Here is a 24884-nt window from a genome sequence, read left to right as displayed (position 1 = left end):
ATGCCTGTAGTTGAATACATCGAACTGGGAAGTGGAAGAGCAGAGCCTGTAGGGCTCCTCGCTGGTGGCGAAGCCTCATGTGCTGAGTACAGGTAAGGCTTTTATTCCCTTGGGCGGCACATAAGAAATCCTCCTCTCCTCTCTCAAAATGCAGTTTGAAACACACAGAAATAAATTGCCATCTGTGTGATGGCCAGAAATTGTGCTATGCACTGAAGATATTTTTTTGTTACCTATTAATTTTGGTCTCTGCAAAGGAGATTCACTTCAAGGTAAGTCTGGAATAATGTAGCAATTGGTACAGAAAGCAGTATTTCCTTTTTACATGGCACAAGATGTGGCCAATCTAACAAAATAAATCGTGTGAATTATGCAATCTGCTTTCACCAAAGCATCTTAAGTAGTTCATAAATATTCCTGTATGCCAAATTCTTTAGGCAGAGCAAGAAAAAAAAAAAATGTTGTTGTACCCCAGCTCTCTGGAAAAACTGTTAAATTGCTAACAGATACATGATTCAGAGAAAGATACTTGGTTTCTTCTGGAGATATTGTAATAATTTCCAGCCTGTAATAAACTGAGAGTTAATTCTCTAGCTTTTTAAAAATTATCTCTTATGATTGTATGAGAGTAGGAAGATGGCTCATAGTTAAATCTGGAACTTTGGGAGATGTGAGTTGGATGGCAGGGTCTGCTGCAGGCTCTCGCTGACCTCAGATAAGTCTTTTAATCTCCATGTTACTCCTGTTTGCCCATGGAAAACTGAGATAATGTCCTTCTTTCATCAGTTCTCCCTTTAGTTTGCTTAGATTGCAATCTATTCAGGTCAAAGATTTAGTCTTATTTTATGTGGCATTTATATGGACCGATTTCACTGAGGGCCCTGAAGCTTGATCTACAGATAATTCTATTTTCTAATAGTATTATCTGGAAAATATCTACAATTAATCCATGAAGAAGTACTAAAATCAGAGTGAATAACAGTTCCTCCCAAACTGCCTAAAATTTGTATCAAATTGCAGAATGGCAATATTATATCTAGATGATTAGAACAGCGGCATACAGCTGGCAGATGAAGGTCCCTGATGTTGGCACAGTCTGAATATTTTATGCTAAAGTGCTCTTTTTGCTCTAAGATGGCTGGTATTTGTTATGTCTTAACATCGTGTCTTAAAAAGCTTGTAAAGGAGAAAAAGTAATTTCTGCAGAAGCTAGACAGTAGCATTCCCCCTTATTGCCAGTTCCAGCAGAACTATTAGGTAAGAAAAAATGCTAAAGATAAGTACCAGTGAAAATGAAGATATTAAATCTTTCTCTTCTGTTAGCTTGTGAGGCAAAACTGAGGAAGAATGAGACCACCACCACATAAAACCAAATTCTGAAGTGAATGGAAGGCCAATGCATAGTTTTAAAGCAATGGAAGGCCAATGCATAGTTCCAGTGCACTAGCTTTCCTTTGTAAACAGAAGACTCAAAACTTATACCTAGACTCCTTGGAGAAACTGGAAAGTACAAAATTAAGCAGTAGTTAATGAGGATAATAGAAATTTTTCCACAGAACTGCCCAGAATCAGATAAATAACATCAAGGAGCCTGATTTTTCTGCCTTCTGTGAAGCAGATAGCAAAACTCTCGAGTTCAGTTACCCGACTGATGGGAGCTGCCATCTCCTCCTGATGGGTTGTAATGTTGAACGTCCTCACGCCCGGCCACCTGCCACAGTGCCTTCCCCCAGCTTGCCTTGCCTTGCCCATCCATAGCATGGCTTCAGTCATCTCTCTCCCACGGCACAGAGTAGTCAGGACAGGGGTATGGAGTATGTATGTCCAAGTGCTTATGTCCAGATGTTAGGTGACAGCATTTGAAAGTCCTCTGGATTCCCTTGCAGATGATGAAGGGAAAGACATGTTTCTAGGTAGCCATCCACGTAACCTGTTTTAGACTTCTGCCTCACTTCAGATTTCTCTTGACTGACTATGAAGGATGAAACGTATCTGAAATAACTTTTCTTCCCTTCTGTAGGATAAGTGTGAAACTCTTGGTCTCCTGAGGGGCTAAACCAGCTGCAGGCTCTGCTGCCCATGATGTACAGGGGCAGCACGAAGCCTGTGCCCAGGATGTGTCTTGGGTTGGTGCCTGCCTTTCCTGGCTCCCTCAGTAAAGCCATGTGTGTGTTATTCTGCCTTTCCTCTTCCTGTGGCCACCTCTGTGAACGTAGGGGCACCCACAAACCTTGCCCCTGCTTCCACGTCCTGGGACTCCCTGCATGTTTGTGGGAAGGGCAAGGGGGCTCTTGGCTGTTGGGGAACTGGGCCTGGATCTTCACTGCTGTGTAGGTGAGCCTGGGACAATGTGAAAGCCCTGGTTTGGGTTTACATGGCAAATAAGCCTGTATCAGTAGTGCGAGGGTTTGGGCAGAAACATGCACAGGGATGCAGCCTGAGGCTGCAGGAGCCCTTCCTCAAATAGTGAAAGAAAGGGGAGTTAGAAATGAAAAAAAACCCCCACTGTCCTGGTTTCAGCTGGGATAGAGTTAACTTTCTTCATAGTAGCTAGCATAGTGTTGTGTTTTGGATTTAGTACAAGAAGAATGTTGATAACACACTAGTGTTTTTAGTAAGTAGTGCTTAGATTACTCAAGGACTTTTTGATCTTCTCCTGCTCGGCCAGGTGCACAACAAGCTGGGAGGGAGCACAGCCAGGACAGCTGACCCAAACTGGCCAAAGAGCTATTTCATACCATATAATGTCATGCTCGGGGGGAGTTAGTTGGTCAGAGGGGGGAAGAGTGATCGCTGCTCGGGACGGGCTGGGCATCGGTCGGTGGGTGGTGAGCAACTGCATTGTGCATCATTCGTTTTGTATATTCTGCGTATTCTGTTACCATTCTCATTATTACTATTATTATTCTTTTCTCTTATTAAACTGTCTCTATCTCAGCCCACGGCTCTAACCTTTTTTGTTCTTCCTGATTCTCTCCCCCATCCCACTGAGGGAGGGGGGAGTGAGCGAGCGGCTGCGTGGTGCTTAGTTGCCAGCCGGGTTAAACCATGACACCCACCCAGAAATAATGATTTACGAATAAATCTTCCCAGTCTCTGTCCTCACTTCCTTTGGGGTGTTGACTGTTTCTAAGGCACTACACATTTTAATAATGTCCAACCTCAAAATCCTTACTTTTTCACTGATGGAAACAAGCATGGTGGTCTTGCAGCCTTCTGACCACTTGCAAAAGCTTCGGTTCCTCTTTGGCCTGCCTGCTCTGCAGAGGTCCCAGTAATGAAATGCTGGTGGGTGTTTTCTGAACACCTTTGCTGCTTTTAACAACTGCTACTGCCTCCATGCTTGTGCAAGGGCAAGTCTGCGTGGCCAGTCACGAGAGAGGAGTCGAAGCAAGAGACAACTTCAAAGTTTCAAATTATACACTTATACACTGAAATGTATAATTCATACTCATGAGAATTGTGTACAAATTCTTGTTGCATTGTATAATTTGTGCATATGACCTCCTGTAGTTCCTCACTGAATGTCTTTTTTTCTTTTTTTTAACTAAAAAAAAAAAGGGGGGTTTCTGTTCACTCAGCTCCCTAGAATTTGCTAACTGTAACTGGTCTTGTCTTAGATGTAATGTTGCCTGTTTTTTGCTGGATGGGACAGGCCTGAACAGGGAGCATGAACAGTTATCACCTCAGTATGTGAACAATTAAAGGCAAAACGCTGGAGTCCTTTGCATGGACAATGTTTGTGCTGCATGGCTATGGATTTACAGCGGCGGTCCCACAGATGATGTCCTGCTGTTCTTTGCACGGTTAGTTGTCTTAAATTATGTTGGTTAGCCACAGCTCTCACTAACTTGAAGAGGTTTTATAGGTGTGCAGTGCTTTAGAAACTGAGACCTCTTAAAGAAAATAAATAGGGACTCGATCGGCACTCTGTGGCAGCTAATCTTTTGCTACTTTGTCTAGTGATTTTTCAAGAGCCAGAAACCTTTGCCTTAATAGCCTCTAATTAATGCATGTTTTCCTCTATTACTAGCACACCTGACATCTCTTCTTCATGTAGTATCTAAACATGATTTCTGTTTTTCATGTCAGCATCTGAGTTTCTCATTCATGTCATGTATAAACCCATGCAGGTTGGATCTCCAGTGTTTTCATCAGCAGCTTATGCTATACTGCGCCCTTTCCTAATATCCTTAATCTCTGCTTCTGGCAAATAAAATAGTGACCTACTTTATTTTTCTGCCTTCAGAAAAAAAAAAAAAGCCAAAGTGCACGTGGTGGAGCGGCAGCTGCTCTTTCCTGACACAAGCAAAGAGCTGTAGTGACCTGGTTCAGAGCTTTGCTAAAGCCATTTCTGCTTCTACATCTCCTTCTCCATGGTCTCTGCATGTGGGCACTTGCTGCAGCCCTGCCATCACCCAAGTCTGGACAAAACAGAGGAGAAGAAGGGATAGCCTGCAGGTGAGGATGGGTTATTTACAGGCAAAGTGGACTTGGGGGCTGTATCCCCTCTAATGCAGCAATGAGTCCTGCTTGCAAAGCTGGAAACAGGCCAACAGCTCTGGAATGCCGCACCTCCTCTTTGACCTCCGCCTAAGCTACCACTTATTTGGAAAATGTGTGGGGAGTAGGAACCAATGCACTGCATTCACTTTGCAATATGGGAGAATGGGGGCATCTTTCCCGTGGTTCCCTCCCTTTCTGTAGTCGATGACAGCATCAGCATTGACTCATCAACCTGCTTGCCTCATGGGCAACTTCCAGGAGCTCCAGTGCTTCACAAGCCTGTCGTACGGTGATGAGAGCTAGGCACCAAAATAGAAAATCAATAGTATGCAAGCAGTCTCCTCCCACATGTGCTTTTGAAAATCTCCCCCACAACCTTTTGCATCAACAGTAACCAGATTGCACCTATAAATCTGCTACCCTTAATCTCCTTGAGTACTGCTCCAGCACTTGTCTCTCATCCCTAACTTAAAGCCCCCTTATTGACAGATGCACACACACAAACAACTTTTTTGTTCCCCCCTCTCAATCCTCCATTGTTCAAAACCAACATATGCCGACAGCTCTGGCAGGGCTGTATCCATCCTCTTTGCGCTCTAAGTGGTGAAATGGTTCAAAATCGGAGGACGGAGCTTTGCTCGTGCCCGGCTTCCACGGAGCTCCTTGCGAGAGGCAGCCAGGCAGCCCGGGGTCTCAAATTTGGGAGCTCAGGTGGCCATCTCCAGAGTCTCTGCAAAGCCATGGCACGTATCTGCACAATTGCCCAGGAGCAGCTGGATGCTTTACCCTCGGCTGGCTTTAATGCTGTCTTCAAGTTATTGTTTCAAAGCCGCCTGATGCAACATCAAAGCAGCAGCCCAGACAAAGCACATTCAGCCTGGGAGCTGAGGTGGAAAGAAGGAAAATTTGCAGCAGAGTGATCACGCAGCCTGTTTTTTCTTTTGCTTCACTGGGAGTGAAGGGCATGCAGGAGACCTGCTGGCAGGAGAAATTTTGTAGGTGTGAGCCTGGCTAGAGAGAAAATCCAGCCCATCGTAGAATGCTGTTAGCTGCTTTTTTTTTTTTTTTTTAATTGCCAAACTTTTTTAGTACATACTGATTGGAAGTGTTGGAAGGAATTATTTGGACCAGGGTAACAGCATGAAGAGTTAACAGAGTAGCTGAGATAAATGCATAGGCTTTTTCGTGTAGTAAAAAGAGATGAGTAAGCTGAGAATCCTAACAAGAACTAATCTCCATTTCAGATCTTGTTTAAGAGATTAATTATAGAATATCATAGACCTAATTAAACACATAATCAAGGGCAAATAGGCACAGCCTTACACCAACTAACAGAAATATAAAAATTGTTGTGCTGGAACAGACTGTATTTCTGTACTTGGAAAGCAAGAAACAGCCACAGCCTCTTACAGCTCTCACATAGATAAAACCAATACCAGCAAGAAAAAAAGGACTCAGTACATTAACCTACAAATTCTACAGTAAAGAAAAACTAATGGCCTTCTACAGTGAGTTTTGTGGGTACCAGGAGGTCTTGTACTAATTATTTTTCCACTTGCACAGCATCATCAATTTAAGGAACCTAAATTACCATAAAAACATTCATTCACCATCTTGCCAATCTGTTGAATAGCTGGAGAAACAGAAACCTGAGTGCTGAAATGATATGCCTGTGTTCTCCCACAAAATCGGTGAAAGAAAAAGTAACATTAAGTTGAGAGTCTTGATGTTCAGCTGTTCTGTCAAGATTTAAGGATTTAGTGAAGTTACTTTGTAAACATACAAAAAAAAAATCACCCTGGGGGAAGTGAAATCACAAATTTAACTAATTGAGACAAATAATTCCAGGCTGCTCTTGTCAGCTGGCAGCTCTTGGATTTGAGGTTTTGTTTTTCACTGGGCTCGCGTGAATTCTTTGTTGACTCTCCAAGTCTTCACCACTTAGAAAAACTGGCAATTGTGTATTTCTTAATTTTTTAATGAAATTGTGTATCACAGACACATCAGTCTGGCGCTCTGAATTCTGCAGTTACTCAGATTGCACAGGGCCATTGAATCAATCATATCCTCAAGCAAGGGACTTATACATATGTGTGTGTGTGTGTTACGCATTAGTTATTTAATTTAAAAGGGTTTCTGATGCCATTTTCAGCTCCAGAGAGAAGTGGTGTGTCTGCCTTTGCAGTATGGGCATGGTGGTGATGACTTTTCCATCAGCGTGCGTGCTGGAGAAGCTGCTGGCTTTGGTTACAGATGTCCCTGCTCCGCTCCTTTGAGTTGCCCCAGGTTCCAGGGGGCCATCTCAGGATGCAGCACTGTACTGCAGCCCTTTTGGCCTTTCTCTTGGCTTCCCAGCCCATCTGTTTAATGTCTGCATCTTTTGTCGGGCCCAGCAATGTCAGACTTGTGTTGCACACTGGGTTGTCCTCCCCTGCCCTTCCCTTGTTACTCCTGGCTTTGCCTTCCTCTTGTTCCTTTTTTATAACTGGCCCATTGAGGCACTGCATTTTATCCTCTGCTCCTGGAGGTGATCCTCAAAAAACCCTGTCCTTTCCTGTTTTTTTCTTTACTGCCTCGAAGAAATAAAGCAATAAAGGTGTGCGCTACTTCTGAGGACAAGAATATGAAGCGCCTGTGTTTGAAAAGAGCGTTGAACACAATGTCTCTCATCTGTATGTGTGGGGAGAAAAGAAGTGACCAAATCACCTGCATTGCGCTCGGCCTTTGAAGACTATCAAGGATAACTCTAATTTTACAGGGTATATTTTTCTCTCAAGGAATTTTTAAAGGACACAGCTGAGAAATGTCCGTAAATAAGGAAGTGATCAGGAACAGAAATCAGATGGATGAAGGGGTTTTAGCTGGGACTTGTGAAGCTCAGCCACTTCCCCAAGCTGCCAGATTCTTTCCTTGATAGTGTTGCCTCTTAATAGCAAGAGGAAGCTGTGAGATAAAGATCTGGAAGGGCCAGAAGATCAGTAACTGGTAACCAACTTGCACCAGTAATGATGCCCTTGCAGTCAGAAATGGCAATAAAGTTGCCAGCTGGAATTTGGCTCATGGCAGACAAACCCAGGAGCCCTTTAGGGTGTTAGCAAGCCTCAAATAGTCTTAGTTCATGCAAAAATAGGTATTTTTTTCAAGGTTACTTCAGTTATAAAACAACTATTCTGGCCAGATTCATTCGACCTTGCCTGGAAAGGACAAAAGAGAAAGGCATGAGTGTTTTTTTTCCTTTCTCTTATCTTCATGCAACACTACCTGCAAGTTCAGGGGCATGTAATTTCCTTGCTTTTCAGCCATGCCTGGAAAACAGTGTGGAGTGAGGGACTCAGTCACTTCTTTTGGGACAAAGTAGCCCGAGGAGTGCTCTCCTCCTGCTCCAGCCGTGGCAGTGAGGTGCCACCTCTGCCTGGAAAGCAGCAGAGGATCACAGAATGGTAGGGGTTGGAAGGGACCTCCGGAGATCATCCAGTCCAACTGCCCTGCTAAAGCAAGGTCACCCAGAGCAGGTTGCACAGGACATCATCCAGGCGGGTTTTCTTCATGCAACACTACCTGCAAGTTCAGGGGCATGTAATTTCCTTGCTTTTCAGCCATGCCTGGAAAACAGTGTGGAGTGAGGGACTCAGTCACTTCTTTTGGGACAAAGTAGCCCGAGGAGTGCTCTCCTCCTGCTCCAGCCGTGGCAGTGAGGTGCCACCTCTGCCTGGAAAGCAGCAGAGGATCACAGAATGGTAGGGGTTGGAAGGGACCTCCGGAGATCATCCAGTCCAACTGCCCTGCTAAAGCAAGGTCACCCAGAGCAGGTTGCACAGGACATCATCCAGGCGGGTTTTGAATATCTCCAAAGAAGGAGACTCCACAACAGGCAGTTATTTGCAGCCAGGAGGTGCCTGCGTGAACACCTGTGAGGGTTCCCTCCTTGTTGGTCCCACCTATGTTAGAGACACCTTTGGGGCATCCAGGTTTGGGACTTTCTGTTGCAGCACCCATGTCTGTTCCTGCCTTCAAAACACCATTTTGGACTGCTGGCTGCTCTGCCAGTCAGTGCTGCCTGCGCTGCAGCCGTGTTTCCAGCTTTGCTTTGCAGTAGATTGCTTTTCCATACAACTGACATGCTGACACCAGCACAAAAACACTGGGGCTTGGGCAGGGTCTTCCTGTACCCGTGATCTGGCCTCCTGGGGCATGGCTTGTGTGTGTATCAGCGTTCAAATTAGCTTGTGCTACAGCAGCCCAGGGTATTTCCCAGCTGAACTGAAGTCTATGTTATATGACAGAAAACAAGGTGTTACTTCTGCATCTGTTACTTTCTGTATGGCATGGTCTTATAACTTTCCTGTCCTCATCCTTTGCTGCTTTTTAAAAAATATCTTAATTTCTTAGCCCACCCACTCTCTGCTCTCTCAGCTCGGTCTGGTGCAGGCCCATGGAGGTCTCATGAGTGACATTGACTGAGCTCTGTCTCCCCAGGACCTTCTTCGCCACCTCCAGCTTCTTTTCCAATTTATTCCCAGTGGACTACAAAGCCAACACCACTCTGGTCCCACTTTTCATGACTCCAGTGATCAGGTACCTTCCTAATTACGCACAGTTTGTACATTTTTTATTTCAATTGCAAAGTTTTGCAGAATCAGGCACAAATGTTCCTTTGCAGAGATGCCAGTAAGACTGCATAAACCAGTGCCCTTAATGTATGTATAGCCACCCCCAGGTGACCAGTGACCATTCTGTTACTCTAATGGAGAAGATGGCTACTGCAGTTATCTTTCATGCTCAAATCTATGGTTTTCTTCAGCTTTCAAGGAGAATGTGGAAAAAAATTGAAGGGATATCATGCTAAGTATGAGCGCTGTCTGTGAGAGTTGTTTCTCTCCAGAGCAGAACTAAGTCTTGTGTCATTTGGTGAAAATAAAATTAGTGGCTAAGATTTGCAAAAGTGAAAATGTTGATGGCAAGGTGGGTCCTGCAGAGCCTCTGGGAGTGTGAGGCTGTTGACACTCACACGGACCAAGCCCAGCGTACACCAGCTCCTTGTGCTGGCAAGATTTCAGGAGAGATTACTGTTTCTGTCCCAGGGTTCAATAAAGTTATTTGGATATGTATGGAAAAAGAAAAAAAAACCAAACCAGCCATTTCTATTTTGATAACAGTGGTTCATGATACACTTTGTGTTCTAGAGGAGCAACAGAAATGGTTTAAAAATCTGCAATTCCCTGGTGCAAAAACTCAAGAAATGTGCTCAGAAGTTAAGACTGTTTCACAAACACATGAGCCCCCATTTGTCCAGCTGAATGGCTGGGGGCTGGGCCAGAGCGACCGAGTTTTGCAAATATTTTTTTTCAAATCCTGCTAAAAAAATTGTTGTCTTAATAGAACAGTAATCCACATGTACTGTAATACTGGTTACTAATTAAATCATTTTGAGACTTAGAAATGGAGATAAAGCAAGCAGGGATTAAACTGGTCTGGTAGTTTCTGTCCCTCTAGGAAATTCCCAGTTGAGTTTTTATAGGAAACTGCTTAAATGAGCACAGAGACAGGAAAAACACATTTTCAACATTCACTGTTTACTATATGGAGCCTGTATATCTCTAACAGTGATGTCTTTGCACACATTAAGGGAAAAAAAGATGTGATACACATGAAGTCAGTACTTGCCATAATTCAGTAATATCCAGTCTTTTTTACATGTGAGATAAACCCATTCTTCCTCTTTGTTACTGACAGAAAGTATTGGCCTGGGGCAAAGACCCACAACTGGTAAGCGTGAGGTGTATCCAACACGGCCCAGGAGGTTCCCGGAGGTGTTGTGTGTAACCTGGGCACAACGCACCTTACTAGTAAGGATGCATTTGGCATCTCCCTCCATGCTGTCCATGGCTCTCCTTTTCCCTTGGCTGCTTCCCTTGGAGGTGCTTGTCTCCCCTTGAAGGGGGCTGAGGGGCTGGGATTAGAGGCGTTCTCTTCTCCCATGGTTCTCATGGGACCTACAGGAAAGGGAAATCCTCTCCTGGCTCCATGTGGCACCTCCGACCCCATATTTCCCCGACTCTGTGCAAGAGGAATCTCCTTGGTGTTCCTCAGGTGTCTCCAGCCATGGGGAAGGGGAGCAGCGAGGAACCAGGATTTTGGGAAACATCTCCTGAGTTGACCCACAGCTGGCTGGCCACAATGCATCCAGCCGCCCTCTCCAGCATCCCCCACACCAAAATGTGTGACCTTGCTGCTCTGCTTGGTCTTTGGCTCGGGCTTTGCAGGGGCTGGCAGAGCTCCAAGTGAAGTCAGCTGATGTTTTTGTATTACAACTTTGATTTTTGGTGCTTTCGTTTAGTTGTTTATTAAGATGCTTAAATGCAAATGTGGGCACTTAAGTTATGGTTTATTTGTTGTCCAGATCTGTACTTCTCACTTGAAAATGTCTTGATGTAAATTGCTGGCAAGTGCAGCTTTCTACATCTCTGATAGCACTGTTTTGCACAACCAGGTCCCCGGGGTTCTGCTTGATCGTGGTTTTACAGATGTGGTATAAAAATAACTACATTTTCAAGCCCTGCCTTTGTAATTTAGCCCAGAAGTATGATTGTCCGGCTATGGCTCACAGCAGGAAACCCTCAGTAAAGAGAAACACACTGAATGGAGATTCGTGCTGGCACACTCGAGACTTCTCTCTTTCAAACAAGGAGAGTGGAAAACATCTTGCCAGTGTGAAATGAAGGTGGATAGAAGCATTCGATTATTGCTTCCTGCCATTTTAAGAGTATCCTGCGTAATTCTTGTTCTCTTTAATTCTTAAGTATAAAAGAAACATGACAAACTACACATGAACACCTTATTACAAGATAATAATTTACCATCTGATGCTAAGATGCTTAAAATTTTCAGAAACCTCTTGAGAATACTATACTCTCTTAGCTGATAGCAGGTTAATGTATCTCCTTAGTGTAAATGACTTTTCACTTTTGATGTTAAGAGAAACTTCTCTGGAAATCCTTCTCCCTAGCTAGAAGCAAATAGTTTGCAGTGCTTTCTTATCATTGAACATCCATAATAATCAGTGTACAAAAAAAAAAAAAGACTCTTACAAGAAATACCCTATCAATACTATAAATGATTAATAGAAAAGCATCATTCCCTTAAAATGCTTCACCATATATGCAGTGCAAAAGGCAAGTCAGATGCTGGAGTCACACCAAATTTACATTAGTGCTCTGTGCTACTGTATTCTGCCCCATCTTATTTTATATGTCTTCCTATCACTGTCTAAGTGCTTTCCAAGTATTCAGTAAGGGAGCTAATTGACGTGATTTGGTCTTTTTATTACCCTTTCCCTTTTACTTGTGCATTGGAGTATTTTGGTAGGGTTAGTTTTCTTTAGGATACACAAAACTATGTATTTACCTTGGAGAAAACAGAGGGTTTTGGTGCTTTCGTTTAGTTGTTTATTAAGATGCTTAAATGCAAATGTGGGCACTTAAGTTATGGTTTATTTGTTGTCCAGATCTGTACTTCTCACTTGAAAATGTCTTGATGTAAATTGCTGGCAAGTGCAGCTTTCTACATCTCTGATAGCACTGTTTTGCACAACCAGGTCCCCGGGGTTCTGCTTGATCGTGGTTTTACAGATGTGGTATAAAAATAACTACATTTTCAAGCCCTGCCTTTGTAATTTAGCCCAGAAGTATGATTGTCCGGCTATGGCTCACAGCAGGAAACCCTCAGTAAAGAGAAACACACTGAATGGAGATTCGTGCTGGCACACTCGAGACTTCTCTCTTTCAAACAAGGAGAGTGGAAAACATCTTGCCAGTGTGAAATGAAGGTGGATAGAAGCATTCGATTATTGCTTCCTGCCATTTTAAGAGTATCCTGCGTAATTCTTGTTCTCTTTAATTCTTAAGTATAAAAGAAACATGACAAACTACACATGAACACCTTATTACAAGATAATAATTTACCATCTGATGCTAAGATGCTTAAAATTTTCAGAAACCTCTTGAGAATACTATACTCTCTTAGCTGATAGCAGGTTAATGTATTTCCTTAGTGTAAATGACTTTTCACTTTTGATGTTAAGAGAAACTTCTCTGGAAATCCTTCTCCCTAGCTAGAAGCAAATAGTTTGCAGTGCTTTCTTATCATTGAACATCCATAATAATCAGTGTACAAAAAAAAAAAAAGACTCTTACAAGAAATACCCTATCAATACTATAAATGATTAATAGAAAAGCATCATTCCCTTAAAATGCTTCACCATATATGCAGTGCAAAAGGCAAGTCAGATGCTGGAGTCACACCAAATTTACATTAGTGCTCTGTGCTACTGTCTTCTGCTCCATCTTATTTTATATGCCTTCCTATCACTGTCTAAGTGCTTTCCAAGTATTCAGTAAGGGAGCTAATTGACGTGATTTGGTCTTTTTATTACCCTTTCCCTTTTACTTGTGCATTGGAGTATTTTGGTAGGGTTAGTTTTCTTTAGGATACACAAAACTATGTATTTACCTTGGAGAAAACAGAGGGAGCAAGTGTACCTTGGGACAGAGCGTTTTAAGGCTGAACATCTCCAGTCCCCGTGGGACTCCATTCCCGGAGCAATTGGGCTCACTCATTTCCAAGGACACTGAGTTGAGCCCTTTCTGAGAGCTGCATTTGGGTCAGCATATTTAGGTTTTCACGTGCCTCTAACAATCAACTAGCTCAAACGCTCCTGCCTCTGTGAGATAGCATCCTACCTCTGCAGTTAAAATCTTCCTAGAGAACTGAGGAAGCACAGGTTTAAGCCAATTCAGAGTGGCTTTAATTAAAACTCAGTTAAACCGATTCAGATTTAAACATTCAGGAGATACATGCACAACCCATGCTTCATCACCGTAGCGCAGCCTAATGCCCTCTTCCGTGCCCACGGGTGGTGGGCTCGTGCTCGGGGGCTGACGGGGAGGGCTGTGGGGTGCAGAGCTCTGCCGGGCTGCTCGAGCCCCCCGCTCCCTTCTCCCCTTTGCTGCTCCCGAGCCCTCCCTGCCCTCTCCCCGTCCGTGCCTTGCTGAGGCTCGGTGGCCCCAGGCGAGCAGCTGCAGAGCGTGGGGACGGCAGGCGGGGGGCCCGGTGCCACCCCAGCAGGGCCACTGCCGTGCTGCTGAGAAGAAGCTGCTTGTAGGGTCACAGGGGCAGCGGAGGCTGGTGGTGCCCCGCACTGCCTGCAGCCATATGGCTGCTCCAGGGGCTCCCTGGCGCAGCCCCCAGCAAATCCTCTTAGTTCAGCTTCACCCTCTTTCTGGCCTCTTTGATGTCGGGCTTGCCTTGGTCCCTGCTCCAGTCTCAATTCCCACTGCAAGCTCTTGCGGTCAGGCAGTGGTTGTTCCCCCAGAGCTCTCATTGCCCGACCAGAACTCAAGGATGGGACACGGAGGTTATTTTATATCTGCTCTCTGCACGGGGTCCTGCCCACGGATGGGACAACAGGCACAAAATGGCCTGCACTCGTGCCATTAAACCCTCTTGCCCCCCAAACCAAGCGGCTGCGTCCAAACTACCTTGCTCACTGCTCTGATTTCTATCATAGGCACCTAACTGAGATGAACGAGCCTAAGGAGAGCAAAAAGGGCATTTTGTAATGAGGGGCACTGCCTGGTAGCTTTTTTTGGAATGAAGAACTTAAATCTGCTGCTAACATTGATTTTCCTCTTTGATACCTCGATAAAGTATCCGTTTGTCACCATGTGTCACAGACAGACAATAAACACAAACCTACTTTCCTAAGGCTGTTACAAGGATTTTTGTTAAGATTTAGATCAAGAAAATTAAAAGCTGTAAATAAAATGTCCTTATGTGCACAGCCTTATGTACCGGGAAGGGTGCGTTCACATTCACAAGAGGTTGTTGCAATTTATTCTGCTCCTCAAAATCTAGGTAAGAAAACAAAAATCCCCGCTGATCCCTTTCAGTTTTGAAGCAGCATGATAAAAAAACATCTGCTAGAGCTAATGACTGCATTTGCATAGATTACATGTGACAATCCAGCACACAACAGGGTGTCCTGCCCTGTCGACAACAAGCCACAAGGGTGATGCACTTCTTTGGCATTTATTGCCAGAAGTCAGCTACACTTCTACAACAATAGCATCAGCTCATTTCCAGGAGGGCTTTGGCTAGCAGCGCCAGAGAAAATTACTGATTCCCTCTTGTTTTCCAAGCTGAAAGGTGTAAGGCTCTCTCCTGCCAAGTGTGGAGGAGAGGTGGAGGAGGGAAAACAGCTTTCATGATGGCACCCATCAAAAGCCCTCAGCTCTGGAGTGGTGGGGGGAAGGAGCCCGATTCTGCTGGGCTCAGGCTGCGCGAGGCTGAGCCCCGTCCCCCGGCTGCACGGGCACGGGGCTGGCTGCAGGCGGCACAGGGTGGCCCTGCACAGCCCTGCTCTCCGCCGAGCTGAGGGAGGGCTGGCGCCTGCTGTGGGGCATCATGGCTGGGGGCCACGTTGCGTTGGAGGGGAAAAAATGGTTCCTTTGTGTTTTCAGCACAGTGGTTGAGTTTTATGGCATCGCTTTGTTATTCTTGCAGTGTTGGCTATGGACAAACACAAGACAAGAATTTATATCCTAAGGCTCTGATATGGTGCTACTCCTTTTCACTTTGCTTAATTGGGCTAACAGAAAAAGACAACAGCTGCAATGGTGGGAATGAAAAATGCCTTTGCTTGTCCTGGTTTTGAGAGCAATCAGCCTGACAAGGGATTATCAATTGATCCGAGATAAGTGTTAGGATGCAGTTTGTTGTCTCTTTATCCCCTTTACTATTTCATAGATACAATTGCACTTCAAAAAACTAATATAGAGAGGTATTTTGAGAGAGAGGAAACTCGTAGGCATGCTTAAATATGACCAGAGTGTGAAAAGGAGAAGAATCTCTCTGAAAAAATGTTTTGTGACCTCTGTGTGTTTAGATATGTACGTACGTGTGCACGTGTGTGACATGAAGTGAGCAAGTAAAAGGAGATAGCAGCCATAGGCACGTGGTTTTGAGAAAAATCAGGTCATTTTTCTCCAGCTTGTGTCTTCCAAGACTGCAGGTCTGACAGTCACAGCACAGGATGCTTCCTTCTGGCCTGGCAATCCACGCGTTCAGGCAAAGCTCTGCAACCACCTGTCAGCTTATTTTTGTGAAGCTCCATAGAAAAACTCTACAAAAAGGACTGGATAATCTTGACTATCCCATTTGATACATATGACATCTTTTGGATTGGTGCATGAGTTTCCCTTTGGGTTTTGCTGGAAGCAGGGGATGATATACCTTGGCCAGGAGTCAAGCGAAACGGGCTTTCCCCAACCAGCTGGTGACACCAGGCAAACCTGTGCTGCTGGTTTCCAGTTTGCTTGCTCCAGCCTCTATCCAGCACCATGCAGCTTGGTGGGACTTCTGCAGTTGTCCTTGGTAGGTGCTGAATCCAGCTACTGTGTGTGGAAACACTGCTGAGGAGAGGCCTCCAGGTGCCAAGGGACTGGGAGATGCTTGCTCTGCATCCCGGGTACCCTACCAGCAAACTCAAAGGGCCTAATCCGACGTCTCTTACACGTTTCTTGTGCAAACAGTGCTTCTCTGGAAAACTGTTTTGTCCGAGCAAGAAGGAGAGCAGGAGTGGAAGCCCCAGTGATTATTCCTCTTGGTACTGATCTATTCTTAAACTGAACTGTACTCTTTAGATATTTTAGTAAAACTGTCATAAATCAACACCCACTGCTTCGTTTTTCTCAGTGGTGAAAAAAAAAAAAAGGAAAAAGAGAAAACTGAAAAGCTGTCCTTTAGCTGACATTCAGTTTGAATTGATCGAGCGATCTGCTGTCAGAGCAAAAGCTCTTGTCAAAAATAGCCCTTTGGAAAAAACCCTCTGGTGTTATTTGTATCGCGTGTGCCACACGATGCTCTTCAGTGAGAGCAGGGTCTCAGAGACCAATATTAAAAAGAGATCAGTGAACGTGCCATGTGGGAAATGAATCGTGTGCTTCTCTACAAGCTACCAGCGTCCCTATGGCTGTCTCCAACTGACGAGTTCCCCGATGTGTACCAAGGCATCATTTTTAGAAAAAACAAGCGGGGTCAGGTTTCTTTAGAAACTCCCACAGCTCTGAGGGACTGATGCAACCAAAACCCAGGCTGCACTAAGCCTTTCCAATGGTGTAACTTTGACCAGAGTCCCAGTCCTGAAAACTCCGGACCATCTTGCCAGCTCCCCTGGTGCAAGAAATAGGCATTGCCATGTGCACATACATGGGGCAACGCGCAAGCTGCCATTAGAGATGATGGAAAACGTTTTATTTCTGTGTAACAATGTTTTCTCCAAATGGAAAAACTGAAAGCTGAAAAATGTTGGCTGGTATTTTTGGGAAAGGGAGGAAACATGAGTGCTGAAACATTTGGAGAGGGGCTGATCTGAGCAAACATAGGTGGTTTTCTCTGAATGTTTAACTTGGGCGCAGAGCTTTTAGGATAAGATTTACCTCATCCACTCTTAATCTGACATGTAAAATAGGTGAAATAAATTGCATGTTAAGAATACCTATCTTTTGCCACATTAGAGAAGGGGGATTTAAGAGAACTAGCTGAGACGTAGCTATTTACCCTGCAGCTGCTTAAAGCACGGGGAGACAAAACCTACCCTTTGGTTTGCAACAGATGGAAAACGGTGGCTCTTACAGGTTTGCAAGGCATGGCCTAGTTTTGTATAGCATCTTCTATTCAGTTCCCTTTTGGAAGCTACCAAGATACACACTATTTCAACTATAAAATATATATCATCTATCTGCTTAAGAGCAGCGCATAGAGGAGCAGTTGCAGTTTTGAGGCTCCTGACAAAAGTACTGACAGTCAATTCTGTCATTAGTTTTGGAAACTTGTCATAATAAAAAGCACAATTATTCCTCTCCTCTCCCAACATGTTCCGAGGCCCAGATTTACTTCCAAAGCTTTTTGGTAATTCCTGTGCAGCTTGTGTGTTTCACACGTGCTCAGGTTTCTTTTCCCTCTTTCTCATTTGGCCTCTGAGTCCTTTCACCTGAGCCCCAAGACCTCCACGTGCTACCACGGTGCTGGCACCCAAGTGCTCCGACTGATGTTCTGCCTGGGGGCCAGTTGCTTTATACAGGGTGAAATGAGGGGAAAGAAAGAAAATGAGACAAAGCATTCCTGAAATCAAACGAATAATGCATCTATCAGTAATTATAATTAGACTTTTTTTTTTATCTGCAGCAGCTGAATCTAGCAATAGCCTTGATGGTGAATTGGAGAAATATTTCTTTTTTTAAAAAAAGCACAAGTAATATGATCACATCTATCTAGGTATCCTATTTAGAGAGGCTGAATCTTTAATTAAGGGCCTGATTCTGACTTTTACATCCACTAACACTAATCAGAAGTATTTCTGCTGAAGTCAATGGAAAGGTGCAAGATAGTACGAGGCTAAGGAAAAAACCCAGGCATCCCCAGCGAGATGAGAAAAAAAATTGGATGCTTACCTCTCACTAAAAATGTCCTCATCCTCCAAAAAACATTCTCATCTGTTTGAAAAACACGTTCTGACCCAGTATTCCCTCTTGTCCCCCTAATCTGCTTACACTCTTCTTTGGGCTTTTAATTAAAGGTAGTGGGCAAGACCCAGTCCTCCCGTGGTACTGTTGTCTGTCAGGTCTGCTGGGAATGCACAGCCAGGATTTTTTTTTCATTTATTTTTGAAGCAGAAAAACTTAACTAGCACAATTAGAAATAAAAAAGCCACCTTTTAATTATGTCTGCGGTATTGCAAACATCCAAATAAGAAAGTGAATGGCTGTATATCCACATAAAAAACCATATTTATGGGATTTTTTTTAACATTTCTCTTTTTTGTTCAGTAATGGAAGAAAATAAACTCTCCTCATTTCCAGTAATTACAGTGCAAGTAAATCTGGGATTGGGCTGGGTTAATTCTTAGGGGTTCTAGCTACAATGTTACAGCAGGATTAATCTAGAGGGTTTTTTTTTTAAAGCGGAGGGCTAGGGCACTAACATATTATTAATTAGAAGCAAATCTGTCCCTTGGGAATACATGCACTGCCTACATTATTAATTCATATTTAGCTTTAAGACAAATGATGGATATTTTCCCCCTTTTCAGTTTCTCAGTTGCTTCCTTATTTTTCTGTAATCCTTTTGTTTTGCATTGGGAAGAACAGTTGGATAACACAGAGATCGTATGCAGGCAATCAATTTTTTCAGTCTGTTGGCTGAACTGGAAAACATTCAATGATTTTCGTTTGGGTCGAACTCGTGTTTTGCTTCATTTTGGGAGGGTTACTGTTATTTTCCTATTTTGCTCTTTAAAACAGCCGTTTATACAGAAAAGTTGTTTCAACAACAAGAAAACCCTACAAAAATCTTGAACACAATTCTCTTAACTTCATTCTTTCTCAGCTCAGATTCTTTATGTGATTTCAGAACCCCCACAACTGGTTTGCTCAACCTAAACATCCATTTCTTGCTGAACACTTCTTTTTTTTTTTTTTTTCTATAAAATTGCACCTGGAAGGGATGCTGGGGCTGAGTGGCAGTAGTAAAAGAAAACCTCACAGGGGTCACAGGATTCATTTCACATGCAAAGGTGGTGTTGACCTTTGCTGCAAAGGTATTATCAGTGAGAACAAGGCGTATTCCTCCTCGTGAAGCCCTTGCTAGCAGGTCTCTGGTCTAATACACAGTCTCCCAGGCTCAAGAGATGGGACTTCTTCCCATTTTGGCTAGACTGGACCAGTGTTTAAATACGTGAAAAGACAGTGGCTGTCTTGTGGAGGAAAGAAAAATTTCCTCCACATTTATGCTGCAGAAGGGCACGATCATTTACTTGTTCAAGAGTCTGTACCTCAGCTCTCGTTTGGTGTGATTTCTTGGAAATTTAGAGGACATTTTGGTTACTTAAATTGCACAGTTCTGTGGTGGGAACTTCCACATTCTATAAGTTTGCTGGGTTCAGACATAACTTTATGAAAAGAGAGTCCAGGTCTCTGTTTTGGGTAACAGGTCTTGTTCTGCTCAGCATATACTTCCCAGTACTGCTGCTCTTCAGCCAATAAAACAAAGCAATGACAGTTTACTATCTCCCAGCAGATTGGAGATATACTTCACAAGGACATGTGCATCTCCCAGTCATGATGGTCTTTGCTATCTGTACATTAGACTGATAGCAGATTTTCCCAGTGACAGTTTTTCATGTGTTAATCAGGTGGTTTCCGGTGAGCATGAAGCCTGTGCAGAGATGACAGTCTGATAGAGGGTAGGGAACTCACTTTTTCCCTCATCTCCTACTTGCCACTCGTTATTCTTCCTTCCATGTATCACATTTTTTAGATTCCTTTAAGCACCTTTTTCCTGAGATATCCCCGAGTTTCTGCTGCCTGGGAGCGAGGGTCAGCCAGGCTCTGGATGTGCTGAACTGCACATTTATGCTCTTTATGCCTCTGCAGCTGGGGAGAGTTTGGTTTGCAGAAAAGGATGTGGGAAATGGTCTGACCTGGGAAAACGGAGGGAGGAGTGACAAGGCAAATGGCTCGAGGAAGTCCTAGCTGCTGCTGCATGGGCTGGAGAGGGAGGAGGGAAATACACAATATTCAAGGACAGGGGAGGCAAATGCAAACAAGTGGCAACTGATGGCAGTGTTAGGTTAACGGTTGGACTTGATGACCTTAAAGGTCTTTTCTAACCTAAACAATTCTATGATTCTATTCCTTGTTAGAAATCCAGACACTTTCCCCCCATACCTGTATGAGCAGACGCTTCCCACTGATGAGCATTACAGCAAGAAGGTTCATATGGAAAATAAAAAGGAGTCTTTAATCCCCAATTTCTTTTTCTTTTCACTGATTTTGCAATCCAGCAAACTGTATTTCTTCTATTTCCTGATACTGTAACGTATTGAAGAGTTCGTCTGTGCATTAGCACACCTAACCATGTGAGAAGAAACTGCGGTGTTTGAAGTACATGTTCGAGTAGTAGGCCTGTTTCCCCTGTGAACCTGTTACTGCTCTGGGCCTCCCTGTCCTCATCCTTCAATTCTAGACCCTGGCATGGTAATTAATTACCTATGGCTTTTTAAAAGCCTCCTGACTTTCTCCCATCACCAGCCCAGGTCTAGATGGAGGCACTGTGCCGGCAAAGGCTTGCAGTTCACCTTCTGCAATTTAGGCTTACTGTTTATCATCAGGAAGACCTACCTAGTTTTAAATTGATGTAGTGTCTTTGAGCCCCGAGAATTATATATATACACTGCAGTACATGTGTGGTAGAAACACAGCTGTAGAGAATGCTAACCAAAAAAAAAAAAAAAGAAAAAAGCTAAACAACTTCAGCAGAAAATGGGTAAACTCTGGCTTAAAATTGAGCATATCCTGGGTACTGTGTTGAGAGGGCTGCTCCTCTGGAGTCACTGAAGCTACTTAGAAATGAAGGATGAAGTGAAAAATTCCTGCAGAGATCTTCAGACACCTCTGTCCTGTCACCCTGTGCTCTGTGCTCCCGTTCAGTACTTGAGGCATCCTCGAAACAAGACAGAACTCTGGGGCTTCTGTCAAAACAAGGGACAAGGTGGTTTGCTAGCTTTCCCTTCCATCACTAATTCATACGCGGTGAACCCTAGGATTTTTATTCAGTATTCATTCTGTGCCATATACTGCAGTCTCCAGGGGAATTGAGAGTGTCTGCCTGGTGTAAGCACTGGGGAAAAGCAGGGCTGGGGCTCTGCCGGGTGGTTTGTGATTATTGCTGCTGCTGTTTCACCTGACAGCTCCAGCTGCGGCGGTGCCCCGGTGCCTCCAGTGCTCTGCAGGGTGGCTGGGACAGGACTCTGGTGCCCACAGGTCACTGGAGAAAGCACCCTCGGCTGAAACAAAGCAGAGCAGTGGCTTCCTGAGGATCAGGGCACAGGTCAGTGGTGGAGCCAAGGCTGGGATAGCTCTCACCTCTTTAATTTCTATTAACAAGTGTATACCTGTAAAACTACATGTTTTTTAAATTACCTTTTCTGAATAATTTTGCTACATAGTATTTCTTGTCTGTTTTTCTTCATTCATATTCATTCTACAGATGAAAAAAATCCACCTTTGAAAACATTTCTTCCACAGATGCTTTTCGATATCCCCTTCAGCTCGAATAAAGCAACTGGTGTGGCTGTGCCGTGCAGCTCGGTGTGGGATCTCTTCTCCCACGTCAGATGCCGCTTGGGCTAAGCCCCTTGGGGGGGATATGGCAGAAACACCTCTCCCTCCGCAGCTGCTCAGCTGCCCCTTGTCTGCAGGTCATTAGGAGCTCCCAGCTGACGGTGGAGCCTCTCTATGCTTTTAAATTACAGCTCCTCAGTTTGTTTTCACTTTACAAGGTGCCTGTTGGTCTTTCTTCCGCCTTGCCAGGAAGACAGAGATATGATATTTTTCACTCTCAGATGCAGACTTCCATTTCAGACCTGCAGAGATGAAGCAAAGTCACCTTGAAGTTGCTACTGTAATTTAGGGGACCTCTGAAAAAACCAGTAAGTAGTAGGTATTGCTTACACAGGCTTTGTGCAAGTTTCCTAGAATGTAAAACCGACAGAATAAAAAAGGACCATGTGGAAGAAAATGTCTCTGGCTTCACTTCATCCAGCTCTTCACCATCCTTTTCCAGAAATCACCCTCATTCACCTTGGAAGGCCACTCACACAACTGATCCCGTACCCCTTTACAGTTTTGCAAAAATGACACCATTCCATTTGCTTCCAGGGGAAATCTCAGCCAAAAGCAGGGGGAACCAAAGGGGCAAGGAATGTCGCCCAGCTGCCTGTGAGAAGTTCCCGTTGCACATCAGGACATGGGCACAACAGATGTGGCAGAGAACATTTTCTCCCAACCTCCTTGATCGTACAGCACTCAGGTATCCAAACATCCCTAGATGTAAGAGCTATTTTGCATTAATATAACCACCTTTCAGCATTATTTTTCTTCAGTTACAAATCGTTGAATATTTTGTCTAAAGCTTTTCCTGTTAAGCCCTGCCTGGGCAGGCTGACCAAAGTATGTCATGAGTTTATGATGAATCCATAGATGTCTTCAGATTAAAACAAAATAATAATATAAAAGAGAAAAGAAAAAAATGGGAATGTTTAATTTGTCACTCTCAAAATTCAGTCCTTTAATATTTCATTTTAGAATGACTATCCATTTCCAGAGGTACTTCAAGGTCATTTAAATAATATTTTTAAATGTGCAAGAAGGATTGAAACCAAATGTGTAGAAAAAAAATTCAATTTGTCAAAACATTTCTGAAGTAGTAATTTCAGTTTGACCTCAAGTCGCTTTCTTCCACTAACACATTAACATTTTAAGTTGACTGAAAAACAAGCCAAAAGTCCACCCTTTCTTTCTGTCATGGCTGCAGATATTTACACAGAAAGAAAGAGGGCACAGTAATGTGTCTGTTCCATACGGCTATGAAGCATTAAGTCATCTGCCCTCCACCTTTTGTATCTCTATCATCTTTTTTTGGACTCGATGTTTGTAAGAAGAATTGGTGAGACACAAAGGATTGGTGAAATGTAGCAAAGCACCGGTATGAAAGTGCAAAAATTGTTAAGTTCAGCCACGTGGCCAAGTCTTACTTATTCGCTGTTTTGCCCATTTTTTCCCAAGATACGTGACCAGGTTTTGTTCTCTCAAATTTCCAAGGGATGCCTCGCTCTGTGCATTTGTGTTTGCACAAAAGCATTGGGTAATTTGTCTTTTTTATCAAGTTTCCTTCATCTGTCTAAAGAGTAGATATATTACTGAGTGGTGGGGGCACTCATGGTGTGGCTGAATTGATGGAGGCACGGTCAAGGTGAGCAACTTAGGACTATGGGTTGAGGCTCTGCTCTGACCTCCTGGCCCCATGGCTTCTGGGTGCTGGACATATTTATGAAGTGCACTCTGTAAAACGTAACTCACTCCTCCTCCAGCTAAAATCTTGGCTTCCGTCTCGTCTGTCCCTTCCTCCATCTCTTGCAGGAGAGACCTGTAAGTTGAATGATGTGCTCGTATTGCTCTTATCGAACGCTTGTAATTGTGAATGCAAATGGCACTTTTTATACATGAGCAGAAAAAGGACTAAATTCACTGGATAAATTATTCACAACAGATAATTCAACCTGCTCTCGTGGGAGAGTGCAATGAATGTCTGATGATGTTATCCCCTCCCCCCCCCAACTAATTCTTCCAACCACTGAATTCAATGGCAAAACCTTTTACTGACTTCAAAGGGAGCAGAACCTAGCCGCAAGCACGAGGGCCCACATACGACTGACTTCTCTTTAGTGGTTCTCACTTGCATTTAGAGCTAAAACCCAGACGAGCGTTTCTGGTTTGTGGAGCCCAGACTAATGCTGTGCAGCAGAGCCAGGCCGCCAGGGCACATGCATTAGTACAGCTCTGGTTGAAAGCAGGTCCCCAGGCTGAAATAACCCAGCCTCAAGAGACGGCCAAGGTAGATGGGCTGTCTAGCGAGTTCGGAGCTCAGGGCAGGTTAATTTGGCCAGGTTTGTCTAGTTTGGAGAAAAGGAAGTTGAGGGACAACCTCATTGCTCTCAACAGCTTCCTGAGTGACAGGATGTGTGGGAATGGTTCAAAGCTGTGTCCAGTTTAGACTGGCCATTAGGAAGTGTTTCTTTACCAAGAGGGTGGTCAAACACTGGAAGAGGCTTCCTGGAGAGGTGGTTGATGCCACAAGCCTGTCAGTGCTTCGGAGGCATTTGGACATTGCCCTTAATAGCACGCTTTAACTTTTGGTCAGCCCTGAAGTGGTCAGAATGGTCATTGTAGGTCCCTTCCAACAGAACTGCTCTATTCTATTCTGTTCTGTTCTAATTTACTTTGCATCTAGGATAGATTTGCAGCCAGTGAGGGGGTTTGTGGACAGGGTGCCACTGGCCACCCCAATGCGGCTGTGCTGCTGGCCATCACCCCTGGTGGCAGCCCACCACGGGCATGATTTGGGGGCCGTGACCGTGTGCAGTGGATGTGGGGTCTGGGAAAAGGCTTGCACGGGGGCTGCTGCCGGGCTCCCCCTCGCTGGCAGGGGAGGCGAGCGGAGCGAGGGCTGGGCTGTGCCCCAACTCATGCCACTGATCCTCTCCAGTTGCCGGTGGTGGGGACACGTGGCCTTGGGCACCGGGGAGAAACAGGGAGACAGGGACGCTGTGAGTTGCCCTGGCCAGGTGGCAGAGGGGGAAGCGAGGGACGGGAGCAAGGCCAGCATCCCCGCCCTCTGCCCCCGGGGGTACGGGCCTCCCGGGGCCGGTCTGGGTGCCCCGTGTTGGAACACGTCCATCCCTGCCGTGTGGCGCATTGTCACCT

At 44.5% G+C, this 24884-nt stretch overlaps 1 protein-coding gene across 1 annotated transcript in view; it reads left to right on the top strand.

Annotated features, from left to right (window-relative positions):
* The window catches only part of AMER2 (APC membrane recruitment protein 2), a 27208-nt gene continuing 2324 nt past the window's right edge, over window positions 1–24884 (top strand). The window contains exon 1 of the mRNA XM_009644899.1: window positions 1–92. Within this exon, the coding sequence (XP_009643194.1) occupies window positions 1–92 (92 nt within the window). The remainder of the gene's footprint in view (window positions 93–24884) is intronic.

Source organism: Egretta garzetta, unplaced genomic scaffold (assembly GCF_000687185.1).
Source record: "Egretta garzetta isolate BGI_Z169 unplaced genomic scaffold, ASM68718v1 scaffold98, whole genome shotgun sequence".
NCBI classification, from domain to species: domain Eukaryota; kingdom Metazoa; phylum Chordata; class Aves; order Pelecaniformes; family Ardeidae; genus Egretta; species Egretta garzetta.
Note: the sequence above shows the minus strand (reverse complement) of the source record. Positions and strands in the feature narration are given on the sequence as shown.